The following is a 13,225-nucleotide window of genomic DNA, read 5'->3' as shown; positions in this document are numbered from 1 at the left end:
AGCATTTCATTTTGCAGACTTCGCTCTGGTAATCTCTGAGATCATTGTGAGCATTTATGTGGCAGCCAGCATTTACTCATAGTAGAGTTTGTTAGCTTTAGTGAGGTGATGGAGTGGTGAGAGTGGAAGTCTGAATCATAGCCCACAACCCTCTAGGAGGAGAAACCAGTACTAGAGCTGAGCAGAAGGAGGGATGGGCAGCACTTTATTTCATTCATCCAGAGTTTTAATTTATATATTTATAATATATAAATTAATCCTGAAGTTCTAATGTATGGAAAGCTTGGAGGATACACCTTAAATATTTTATATCTAAATGTTAGAGCTGTAGTTTTGGAGTATATGATACATTTTTCTCTTTTTTAGGGATGAAATGTCAAATAAAACCATCAATGTTGAAGAAACTTCCGTGAAATTTCAAGACCTGGAGAGCAACCATGAATACAGTGCATATGTTACCTCTAGCACTAGATTCGGAGATGGAAATGTTAGAAGTGATATTTTAAAATTTAAAACTTTAGAAGGAGGTATGGAAAAATGTATAATTTATATGTCATTAAAATATAAATCCTTAGTGGCTGCTTCAGGTTACTGCACCATTTACTGTACTGGATAGTCTTCTTAGGTTATGAAAATACTAGGGATGCACCGATACCAATACTAGTATCATTATCGGTGCCAACACTCAGTATTTGGGTAATTGAGAACTCGTACTCACCCAAATGCTGCCGATACTGAATTTTCCGGTAACAGGAAGCCGGGTGGCAAGTCATTACATGCTGCCTGTCTTCCTAATTGGGTGGGCCTCATCACCGGGGTTCATGGAGCTGGCTTCTCTGCCAATCAGGAAGCCGGGGGTAGGTAATGATTGGCCGGCTTCCGGGAGGCTGGCTTCATGCTCCCTTGTCACTTGGTGACAAGGAAGCATGGAGCCCACTTCCCGGCCAATCTGGAAGCCAGGTGGCGTGTCATTACTGGTGACGAGGGAGCATGGAGCCGGCTTTCTGGCCAATCAGGAACTCGGGTGCCGTGTAATGACTCATCGTGTAATGATTGGCCACCTGGTTACAAAGGAGCATGTAGACAGCTTCCTGACTTATCAGGAAGCCCGGCAGTGAGTCATTACACGGTGCCCAGCTTCCTTAATACGTCTTCCGGTATCGGTATTGGTGAGTACCGGAAAAAAATATTCATACTCGAAACCAAAAAAACGGTATTGGCGCATCCCTAGAAAATACCTAGGAAGAAATATCCATCCTAACTAAACCATATCATGTGCACTTACCAATCTGGCTTTACTCATGTAACCTGTAAAGTTGTCATTGGCAATCCAACCGTCTACCTAGCTCTTCTTGGAGTATTCTAAAACATTCTCAAGCCAGATGGTGGGTGTAATCTTGCCAGATTGTTCCCTCTATCTCTGTTTAAAATATTCAAACAATATCCGTATGCATCTTAAATTCATGGAAGAAAGGTTCAACTCCAAGAAACTTTCAGACTTTCAAAATCCTTAACCCATTAAACAACAAAATCCCCTTAATGCTGCTAAAATGTCACCTATAATGATTGTGCTTGTAACTTTTTTCATAGTTTATGACCACAGGTGATAAGACGGAAGTATATTTGGCCTGTGTTGATGGGCTTTTGTTCACTTCAAATGCATTTCCTGCAAGGATTCAAAACCTGCTTGAAACAGGCCAAATGCAGGTCAGAAAGAGGTCAACTGCAGGTCACAGGCACCTGTAAAATATTCTTAATTATCTCTAAAGTGTCTGAAACTGATGTCAAACTGAGGCTGTCGACACAAGTCTAAAGCCTGTCGACACAGGTCCTAAATCTCATGGGGGAGAGAAGTCTCCTTTTTATTATTTATTTATGCAATTATTCTGTTTGAAAAGTTGTAGGATGTCACCCTGTATTTAAATATGGGTACATAGTAATATAAATATAATGGGTGGAATTTATCAAAACTGGAGCAGCTAAAAACTGGAGCAGCTGTGCATGGCAACCAATCAGCTTCTTTCTTCAGTTTTTTTCAGTTAAGATTTGAAAATGAAACAGAGACACTGACTGGTTGTCATGCACAGCTGCTCCAGTTTTTGTCTGCTCCAGTTTTGATAAATTCCCCCCAATGTATTTAAAATAATGTATATTGAAAAAGCTTTAAGACCTTTTTTCTTCTTTTTTAGTCCCAAGTGACCCACCAAGAAACCTTTCATACAAAAATATTAGCTCCTCTTCAGTGATGATTTTCTGGAGTGCACCCATAAAACCAAATGGAGTTATACAGTATTATTCTTTATATTATCAGAATTCTTCCAAAATCTACATCAGGGTAAGAAATACTATTCATTAAGAATAAAACCCATCTAAATGCCTTTTTCACTTACCTAAAGTCATAGTCATGTGATGCAAAGGTCCCATGTCTTCCCTCTCCTTGTGTAACATGGACACTTTCTATTGGCTGTCCAGTGGTTGGGTCCTCTCAGGATTTTTGAACATAATGTGGTTGTCTGCAGTAACTTTTGAAACAGTAATTATTCATGAGACTGTGTTGTTTTTTTTACCACTAACATCACTTATTATTTCTTACCCCATTGCAAATAAAATAGCAATGATATTCCTTTGGCTGCTGATTTTATTCTTTAAATAGGGGTTGGATGTATTGCTAGGTTTTTTTTTTGGAATGCTAATTTCATTGCATCTAATAGGCAGGCCATGTGTATTATATAAAATGGTATGTGTATAGATACATCTTATTATCCAATTGGTTAGTACCCTTATTTATACTCCATGAGCCGTAATATTACTCTGAAACATGAGATATGGTTATACTCCTGACAAAAACATAGGGCATCAAGAAGCACCCTGATGGGCATAAGAGCTAAGGGCAGCAGTGGGGTGAAACTCCAGCCAAAACCTACTTTACATTTGGATAGACTAGCCAAGCGCAATAATTTTTATTTTTAATTGTTCATTGTTGTCTCTAACCCTACTGGGGAGATTTCTTGCCACATTGGCAAGATGTGAGGTGAAATCTCTCCAACAGGGATATTAACAGGGAAATAAACATTAGATAATAATAATGATAATAACAACAACAACAACAACAACAATAATCATCATTATCATTTAGTATGAAAGGCTTAGAATCTACGTATGTGTCCATTTTGTTTTTGCCAGGACTTGTAGTACTTATACATTATTGCATCATTTGCTAATTATGAGTGTAGCAGGGTAGCAAAATGAGAAAGAGTTATAATGGTACTTTTAGAATTTTTTGCAGCAGTACCTTTAGCTCACATGTTTGACAAGGTGAAAATAGAACAAATGTCTTGCCAGAAAGGCAAAGCATCGTAGCTGGCCATCTGGCCGCAAACAGACATATATGTCTGTGTACACATCCTTCCCAAACTGGTTTTATGAATGTGAGAAAATGCTCCAAACCTTGTAACAAAGTGAGTTCGTTAAAAGTGTGCAAATAGCAATCAGGATGCAGATCTCTCTAAAGCAAAAGTAGGAACAAATGCTGCAACGGATTGAAGAAACATGCTGATCAGGGTGCCATACAGCCATACATACGTTCACGAGATAAATACTATTTTTTTATTGGAAATGTACAAGGAAAGCTTCCAGCACAGAACAGATCCCAATATTCATATAGTTTAGAGCGTGGGAGCATTACCATCCTTTGTGAAATATAATGATATGATGTCACTGTGCAGATAACAGGTGGACTGTTATATACTTTTCACCATATTTTAGTGCATCTGAGTATTGTCTACCATCCTGAAATATAATATTATATTTGTTTCTATTAACTTAATATTTTGTTAGCTGCAGCTCATTTCTCAGGGCTGGGCTTCCTGATGATGACAATGGCAGAACATGCCTGCGCATTGAGCATTGGCATGGTTACTAATAGTTTCTACCAGAAGCACATATGACAGGATGATAGTGGGTGAGGGGGTGACAATGCATAAGTGTAATAGGGAGACGGGTACAGAGCATTGTCAGCATACAACAGAAAATGCCTGAACAAGGAACTTTAGGTTTTATGTTAATGAAAGCTGCCAATTTAAAAAAGATAAAAAATGACTTTTGAATTTACATCAACACTTTAAATGTTATATGAGATTTTAGCAATTAGGTTCAAATCTACTGTAAGCATAAGTGTTGTTTTGTGCATGACATCACTTTAAAAGCGGTTATCCCTTGTAAATATGTGTATGTGTAAGTAGTTTACAAAATGCAGAAGAAAAGTTACTTTAACCACTTGTTGACCGATTCCTTGATATTTGCACACACATGATACAATCTGATTTTTTGGCTAGAAAACAGCTTCAGACTCCCAAACAATGATTTTTTTCTGAAAGCAGAGGCTAGTTGCAATTTTTTATGTTGCATGGTATTTGCGTAAATGTTTATCAAATCAGTATTTTTAGGATAAAATTAAATTTAGTGCAAAGAAACAAAATATAATACCCACATTTTTGGTAAAATATAAAAGATGGGGTCCCGTCGGGTAAATCGATGCCAAACATGTTAAGCCTTAAAATTGTGTGCGTCTGTGAAACCACAAAAAACTACAATACCCAAAATTTCCCATAGGCGATGCTTTAACAACTTTTACTGTTCATCAGCTTAGTGTTAACAGTGATTGATGGGGCTAGAATTATTGCTCTCACTCCAATGTTCACAACGATATTTAACATGTGTGATGCAATTTTCGTTTTGGCACATAGGCGCACCAGACGCATGTTTTCGTTGTATGTGCATGCCCGTGGGAGGGGGGGGACTTTATTTCTTTTTATATGTTACTTTCTTTTTAATAGTTTTTTTTACAGGTCACCTTTAGGGAGACAGCAGGGGTCTGTCACACCCTAATGTCACCGAGGGACCCCAAAGAAGCTGAGGAAGTAGAGATCTGCTTCCCCAGCTTCTTCTCCTGGCTTCTTCTGGCTCTAATGTATAAGTGACACTGGAAGTGATGTAATACACACCACTTCCGGGTCCAGTGATCTGAGCAGAGATGAGTGGCTGGAAGCCTGCTGATCTCTCTCAGATCAGTCAGGGGAGACCTGCCATGCCTGTCCTAGGTCCGCACGGGGGATAGCGGTGCCTGGCAAGCCGGTGACGGCTGAGGGAGGGGCACATGGTGCCACACCGTACAAGCAATCCGATGGATGTACAGCCATAAGATTGCTTGTATTTAAACAGCAATCACCTGCTGTTTAAAATGATGCCAAGAACATGGCTGCAGTAGCAGCCATGTTCTTGGTATAACCCTCTTCTTCAGGACAGAACTTTTTTTTATAGGGGTGGTGGTCCTGAAGCGGTTAAAGTAGACTTCTACCTATAGATATAGGGATTCTGTCATTGGTGTTATTTGACTGGCTGTCTCTGGCTTAAATACATTTTGAATTATTAATCTAGAATAAGCGAGCAGCTAGCAAAGTCAGATAAAAAGCCAACACTTCTGGCCTACATATTTGTACTGAGTCAATGATTCAGAAACCGTTAGATCAGCATAACAGCCAGGCAACTAGCATTTGCAAAAGCAGTTAAGCGGTGGCAGCCAGCTTATTTTCTCAGTGCATGTATAGCCCAAACATTTTTTAGTTTTAAACCCATGTTAGGGTAAAACCCCTGCCAGTTGTTTTGCTGTCTGTGTGCCATTGGGGAAATTTCTCTTCACTCCCTGTTCCAGAAATGCAACAGGAAGTTAGAGGAAATCTTCCAAAGTGAAGCGAATTTCAATCTTAGTTGTCTCTGCAAGAAGTGTCCCCATTAGAAGATTAGCCTTATTAGCCCTCCTATTCTGGAAACAACTCTAACATTTGGGATTTTCCCTCATTTTCTTGTTGATAAAGGTCACCAGCATGACTAGAAAGGGTAAATCTCCTTATTGGGGATATAAACATTAATATAAACATGACAAAAAATCCTAGTCATGTATTTAGCTAATTCGACACAACAAATGCATGTCAGATGTACAGGAAAAAGCAACAGGTTCACTTTATTGTCAGCCCCCACAGTTACTGCTACTTCTTTTCCCTTCCCTTTCAGTAAGAAATAGAAACCCTGTGTAAGCACCAAGTCACAACAAGAAGCTTACAAATAGCTCTAATCTCTCCCAACCCCCATGTGACTGCAATAACTACCACTCGCTAAGCACCAGTGTTTTCCTATGAAAAGAAAATGAGTGATTCACATGGTTCCCTATACCTAGAAACCCAATTGCTTTGCTTCACTTTGTAAGAAGAGGAGGTCCACACTTAAAAATAGTTTATTTTCCTCCCTCTTCAGCCTGTCCCCAAACCGCTGCCCCCCCCCCTCCCCACAATGACACATGGACAACTTTTAGCTAGCCTGCTGCTGAGGCGACACCCATGCATGCACATTTCTGGCTGGAGCCTGTGCCTAGTTGTGTGCCTCTATAAACACTCACACTGCCTGACAAGCCCCTGCTCCTCCTCCTATGTATTTTAGAATTTAAAGAAAAACCTCCATGGAAAAGCATGACAATCAAGATAAAATGTTGACTCAAGGATTGAAAAGGTCCTATCCGTCATTTTCTCAATGGCCCAATGCTTACACTATTTATAAACAGCTACTGCAATTCTGTTTTACCATTTAGTGCTCACCAACTTTGACTTGACAAATCCATTGATTTCCAATGTCAACCTCAGCCATCAAATGCAACTTATTATATAGTATTTGGCATAATACTTATGCAAGCATTTTATATTATTTAAGGATCTGGTTTATAATGTGATCACAGCATATCACTTCCACTAGATGGAGCCAAGCAGCATAGGAAAATCCTGAAAATCCTATACACATCAACTACATCTAGTGACAGTAATGTGCTGTGAATGTCGCTCTCACAGTTATACGCTGTGCAAATGCATTATAAATCAGCCCCTAAGTGTTTACCATTTTCTATTTACTGTTTACTTCACATAGTTTTCTTTTTCTTTTCTTTCATATAATTTGCACTGGTTTTAAGAGAAATTCATAGTGATGTATGCACATTTTATATATGTTTTGCTGTGTAATGTTAGATTATTTCATTGGATCAAACAATTTTTGTTGTACTTTTCTCTTAAATAAAAGTTAAACTACAAAAAAATTGTCTGCTTTCTGTTTTCTTATACCTCCAATTTTATTTTGTAGAACCTCACATCGAATGATTTCAGTTTTGATAGCAATGGCTTTTTAGCCATAATTGATGGTCTTGCAAGGTTCAGTCACTACCAGTTCTGGATAACTGCAAGCACTGTATTTGGAGATGGAAACCAAGCTAGTGAGACAATTGATGTTAACACAGAGCAAGATGGTAGGTTACCAACAAAATCCCCCTCTGGCTTATAGTTGTGCAAAAAATTTACTTGTGTGTATTTTTAATCTTATGGGTCCAAATACAATGAACGGCACTGCCATTTTTCTATGTTTTAGAAACAGCCTTACATTTTCCTGTATTTAGAGCATGGATCCTAAAAATCTTTCTTATCGACAGCAATAGTTTGAGACCCCCCCCACTCCGCAACGCACACAATGAAGGAGAACAGTGGAGATGGTTGTTCTTGCTCCTTTGCACACTGTCTCTAAAGTACTTCCTTATCATTTTAACATTTTCAGTTTCCTATATTTTAGAAGAATGCTGATGTTTGGCCTTCTAGAAGTAATTGGGCCTTTTTTTCTGGCAATATCTATTAGATTGGGGTGTGACATGAGATTTTAAAGCATAGAAGTAAAAATAATTCCTGTACTTATTTATATCTGTGGTCCTGTGTGACTAGTTATGAATCACAGCAGAGCTTAGTCATATAAGGTTTTATGGGCCAAAGCCTTTAGATTTACTTTATTTAATATGATATGTCTTTTCTAGTCCCTGAAACACCACCTATGATCAGAGAATGCAAGAATCTAACATCTACTTCAGTCTTGTTATCGTGGAATCCTCCAGTACGTCCAAACGGTATTATAACTGGTTACTACTTACAGATTTATGGACCACAGGGAAACAAGTCTTTTCCTGATACTATGCAAGATTCCATCATTCTAAAGGATCTTGATCCATTTACCCAGTATTTTATCTTTGTTGCTGCAAGAACAATAAAAGGAACGGGTCCTTCTATCCAGCTTCCATTTCTCACAGACGAAGCAGGTAATAGTCCTACGACATATTTGTGTTAAATTAAAATCATCAGAAAAGTGATCCTTCATAATCCTGTACATGTTTCTAGTTTCACTGTCTTTGTCTTCTTTCTCATGTTTCTTCTTGAATTATTACATTTCTCTAGCAAGGTCAGAGCTGTGCATGATATGTTCTTCTCTGGTGCTTAAATTTCATTGCTTTGACAGGTTTAGCTATGCTACAAAAATTATACTTACACTGGTGGCATTTCATTATTTTATCCTCTGCCACTTGACAGAAAGTCTCAATGAGAGCAGAGTAGTTCAAGGTTTTGCCATAAAGATTATTTAATTATGCCTTAATTATGCCCTACTGTTCATTGGGATTTTATCCTAAATGCATCTACAATCTTTTTGCCTTGCTGATCTAATGAAATATTTATCTGAATATTTTATTTTTATTTTTATTATAGGGCCACTTCATGCTTTAATTGTTATTGTTACTGTTTTTTTTCTTTATACCAAATTAGATTGCTTATATGCATATTACATACCTTACATAACTTTAAATTGCATTACATACAGTATAGTCTACTTTTCCTGTACAAGGGGAAAATTTGGTGCTCATGTCTTTGAACTCATAATGTAAATTCCTGTCAAAAATTCCTGTTAAAAAAATAATTTATTTATTTATTATTTAAAGCTGAATCCTGAAACCCCCCCTGCACACACGCACTATGTATATTAAGAGTATAGTGCTTGTTTAGTGTCGGATGCATGTAATAGAACACATTACTTACCTTATACCTTACCTTGCAGTCTCTCCACTGTAAGGTATGGTACTGAAAGGTACAGTCTCCCCACTCTTTTAGGATGAAGCCATTCCTCCCCCCCTATTGTGTAGCCTTTTTTCCTTGCTGGCATAATCACGCACAAGCAATTACTACTGGTCACATCTGGTCCTGCACTGTACAGGATGATGTTGAGGGAAGTACAGCTCGGGATACACATCCAGCTTGTTGATGGGACATTGATGAGGCATTACTCTGAGCGCTCCTCTTTTTAGGATGTTCCATTGTTAAACTTACAGCACATACTACTGCACTAGGGCCAAATTGGTTTCTAGTGTTTGTATCCATTTTCTGTCTGTGTTTTGTTGATCAGAAATCACATGGAGCTCACATAATGACAAAATCAGGTACTTATGCCAGTTGCATTTAGAAATGCATTTAATAATATTATATTGTAAACATAAGTACGTTATTATAATGTAAATATAAGTGCAATCACTGTTGTTTTTAATACCTACCTGAAATTCTGCTTTAAAAAATATCTTAAAAAATATGTTAATAAAATATTTCAAAAAGCACTGCAAACACTGCACCCTTTGCATTGCAGAGCCTTCAGTATCTCCTTACAATTTGACTTTCATCAATGCAAGTGACAGTTCAGCTTGGCTGCAATGGAGGCCTAGTCCAAGACCTAATGGTATTGTGCAAATGTACAGCTTTAAAATTGTGGAAAACAGCAGTCAGTCTATATTCTTTCAGGTAAATATATCAATAACTTGGAAAAAAAAACATTTATTATAAATGACTTCAAATATATGTAAAGCCAACATGTTTTTCTTGAAATTTAGATGAAGTGAAGAAGGGTTAGACCCTATGTCAACTTTTTTTTGCCATCTGCTAGTAGATTTATTCTTCTATTTGTCATGATGACCTTTGTCACCGAGACAATGGGAAAATCCAAAATGTTAGAGTCATGACCAATGCAAGAAGTGAGAGGAAATAATCCAATAGGGACAAATGTTCTGGTGACAACTGTTTAAGATGAGAATTTACCTCCCCTTTTTCTTATTTCTTTTTACATATTAGAGCATTGTTGGTTGTTTTAATGGCAGAGCCATAAGCTTGCTTGTAATACTGTTAAAACAAAGTCTGTTTATTTATTTACATTAAAAAGGCATAAAATGTGTATGTCTGTAGCATGAAAGAACCTCCCATATACCTATACATACTGTAACATGTTTCAGTAAATACACATATCTTAATTGATTTAAAGTGTCCAACATAGATGCTCATGCATGCTTGTAAACTTGACAGTACTGTAATGTTGAGCAATCTTCAACGTCTTCAGGACAGAGGATATTCTACAATATTTAGAAGGACAATATTATAAACTATATGCACAAATATACACTGAGTGGCCAGATTATTATGACCACCTGATGTTTGTAGGCAAATTAGCTATAATTAGCTATAATTTCGCACTGAAGTTGCTGGAGGGCCAGACCATTATAAATAGGGAAGCAGGTTGTTTACCACGACAGTAGAAGTGATTTTTTTTCCTGAAGATATGGGTAAACAACGCGATTTAACAGCCTTTGAACGTGGGATGATTGTTGGCGCTCTGAGCCATGGAGCGAGTATCAGCAAAACAGCAAAATTCGTTAAATGTTCAAGAGCAGCTGTTGTTAAAGTGTTTAAAGACTGGACTGTCAGCCAAAAATCTGGGTCTGAATGTGCGAATTGTGGCCGTCAGCGACTAGTCAATGTTAGGGCAGAATGGAGAGTGGCAAGACTGGTACAAGACAACAGAAGGGCAACAGTGCATCAAATTACTGCAGATCTTAATCAGGGATCCTCTCAAATGATCTCTGAACGAACTGTTCGCCGTACACTGCATCGTATGGGATATGGAAGCCGAAGGCCTGTTCAAACACCTTTGCTGTCTGCAGTTAACAAGATAAAACGTCTCCAATTCGCACAGGAACACAAGGATTGGACAGTCGAGCATTGGAAAAAAGTAATGGGGTCTGGTGAATCACGTTCCCAGTTGCATCATGCAGATGGCAGAGTTAGAATTTGTCGGGAACAACATGAAAGCATGCACCCCACATCCATGAGTACAACCCTTCAAGCTGGTGGGGGCAGTGTTATGGTTTGGGGCATGTTTTCCTGGCATGATTTGGGCCCTTTCATTTGTGTGTAACAACGTCTGAATTGCACAACATACCAAAGTATCAGTGCTGATCAAGTTCATCCTATCATGTTGATGGCGTATCCCAATGGAGATGGCTTCTTCCAACAAGACAATGCGCCATGCCACAGTGCTCGTATTGTGCAGGAGTGGTTTCAAGAACATGAGGGGGACTTTACCTTGCTTAGATGGCCCCCACAATCACCAGATCTCAATCCAATTGAGCATTGGTGGGACGAAGTTGAAAGAGCCATCAGGCAGCTGTTTCCACAACCATCAAATCTCACAGAACTGGACAGTGCTATTCATCAGGCATGGTGTCAGATTCCTCGCATCACCTTTCAACATCTCGTGGAGTCAATGCCAAGAAGAATCGCCGCAGTATTGAAGGCAAAAGGTGGCCCAACGAAGTACTGATGGGGTGGTCATAATAATCTGGCCACTCAGTGTACATAGCTGCATCAGAATAATGCCATATTCAATGGCAGATAATTGGTCTGGTGTTTTAGTTTCTCTGGTGGTTCAAAAATATTGTATACACAATGACAGATGATCACTATGCTTACATGATCCAACACAGCTAAAACCAGATATGGGAAACAGCCACACACAAAGGTCTCTTGTGAGCTGCAAAAGGGGTCAAATCTGCAGAAAATGGCACCTGGTAGATATACTGTAGATCTACCAAAGAAACAAATTAATCAATCCAATATAAACTGAAACTTGGCTTTACTATTAAAACCCCATGCAGTTTTATACTGACATAGCCGTTATCCATACATGTCATAGAATGTATTAAGCATATGCCAATCTGTTACGATGGTTTTACATGTATATCTGGCTGTAAATGTTTGAAAAATTTAAATAAATATCACATGCAAAAAAAAAAAACCCCATCCCCAACCGACAATTCTCTATATATCCAGGGGTGTGGCATTATAAGCTGAGTATGCCTGCCAATAGCAAATCAATATCTCCTTTTATATCTAAGAAACAAAGTGAAATCTTCCCAGCTGGATCCTGGGTTTTACCAGGGGTTTTAACCAGCAAAAATAACTAGATAGGGATTTGAACCCTTTCCCGTTCAAACTTAACAAAAGTTTTGGCTCTACGCAGACTTAAATTACAATGTTTTGGCTAGGTGGTATTCCAAGTGGTCTCACAATAAAGCACATTTACACTGGCACATAGTTAACCAGAAATACGCTAAATATTAAGCGCACTGTAATATTTCTGCAACCAACATAAAAAGTGTGTTGCTTCCTTTTTGTTAAGTGTAATCCATTTCCATAACACATAAATATCAAATCTAGTAGTATACCACTAACATTGTAGTAGCATTTACAATACAATATGACATCCCTACAATTGCACAAATTATATACAGTCATATAAAAAAGGAGTCTTGCAGTAATGGTTTTAAGATTTATCTTCCATGCCTGGAATATCATAGTCCCAGGGCTATTCTTTGACATCATGCTGCACTACACACACATAAATTATATCATTCTACTGTACAAGCTCTGCTCTTTAGTCATATGGTTTTGCTTTTAGTAAAAACTACTGCTAGAATGCACTATTGGAGAAAATACACTGGCTGCTTTTTGTGCAGCTTCCTTTCAGCTATGCAGATTATCAAACAAGAAAAAGGAAAGATTAAGTTTGCTGCACAATGAAGAGCCTTCTTAGTCCTCTCAACATCCCTGTACACACCTTAAGTTCTCTTGGTGCCACCCTTGTAACCCTGCTGCCCTGGCGAATAACCCACAAGTGCTATTAGGGTAAATATGGGTTAGGTAGTCCACATATTAACAAGGCTGTTTTTTTGTCTGCCAGAATATATCAGGTGCTCAAACAGAAGGAAAGCTAACCAATTTGGACCCATTTAAGGCCTATCAAGCAAGTGTATCTGCTTTTACGAAAGCAGGCAATGGAAATCAATTCAGCAATACTATTCAGTTCACAACACAAGAGTCAGGTATGTACCAGTCTATATACACATATTGAGATATAGCATTGTCCAGACATGGATTTTTGACTATGTATCTGACTTTGTTATATAATATCATATGGTTCATAAGTTATTGCATGCATGTTAACA

At 38.2% G+C, this 13,225-nt stretch overlaps 1 protein-coding gene across 3 annotated transcripts in view; it reads left to right on the top strand.

Moving 5' to 3' along the window:
- Nucleotides 1-13,225, top strand: part of PTPRQ (protein tyrosine phosphatase, receptor type Q) — a 198,853-nt gene that overhangs the window by 83,335 nt on the left and 102,293 nt on the right. For all 3 annotated transcript variants that reach the window (XM_018552932.1, XM_018552933.1, XM_018552931.1), the window contains 6 exons: nt 367-527; nt 2,190-2,335; nt 7,180-7,342; nt 7,895-8,173; nt 9,541-9,692; nt 12,961-13,102. In XM_018552932.1, coding sequence (XP_018408434.1) covers nt 367-527; nt 2,190-2,335; nt 7,180-7,342; nt 7,895-8,173; nt 9,541-9,692; nt 12,961-13,102 — 1,043 coding nt within the window. The remainder of the gene's footprint in view (nt 1-366; nt 528-2,189; nt 2,336-7,179; nt 7,343-7,894; nt 8,174-9,540; nt 9,693-12,960; nt 13,103-13,225) is intronic.

Source organism: Nanorana parkeri, unplaced genomic scaffold (genome assembly GCF_000935625.1).
Source record: "Nanorana parkeri isolate BGI_ZX_2015 unplaced genomic scaffold, ASM93562v1 scaffold101, whole genome shotgun sequence".
In the NCBI taxonomy this organism is placed as follows: domain Eukaryota; kingdom Metazoa; phylum Chordata; class Amphibia; order Anura; family Dicroglossidae; genus Nanorana; species Nanorana parkeri.
The sequence above is the reverse complement of the archived record's forward strand: the minus strand, read 5'-3'. Positions and strand labels throughout refer to the sequence as shown.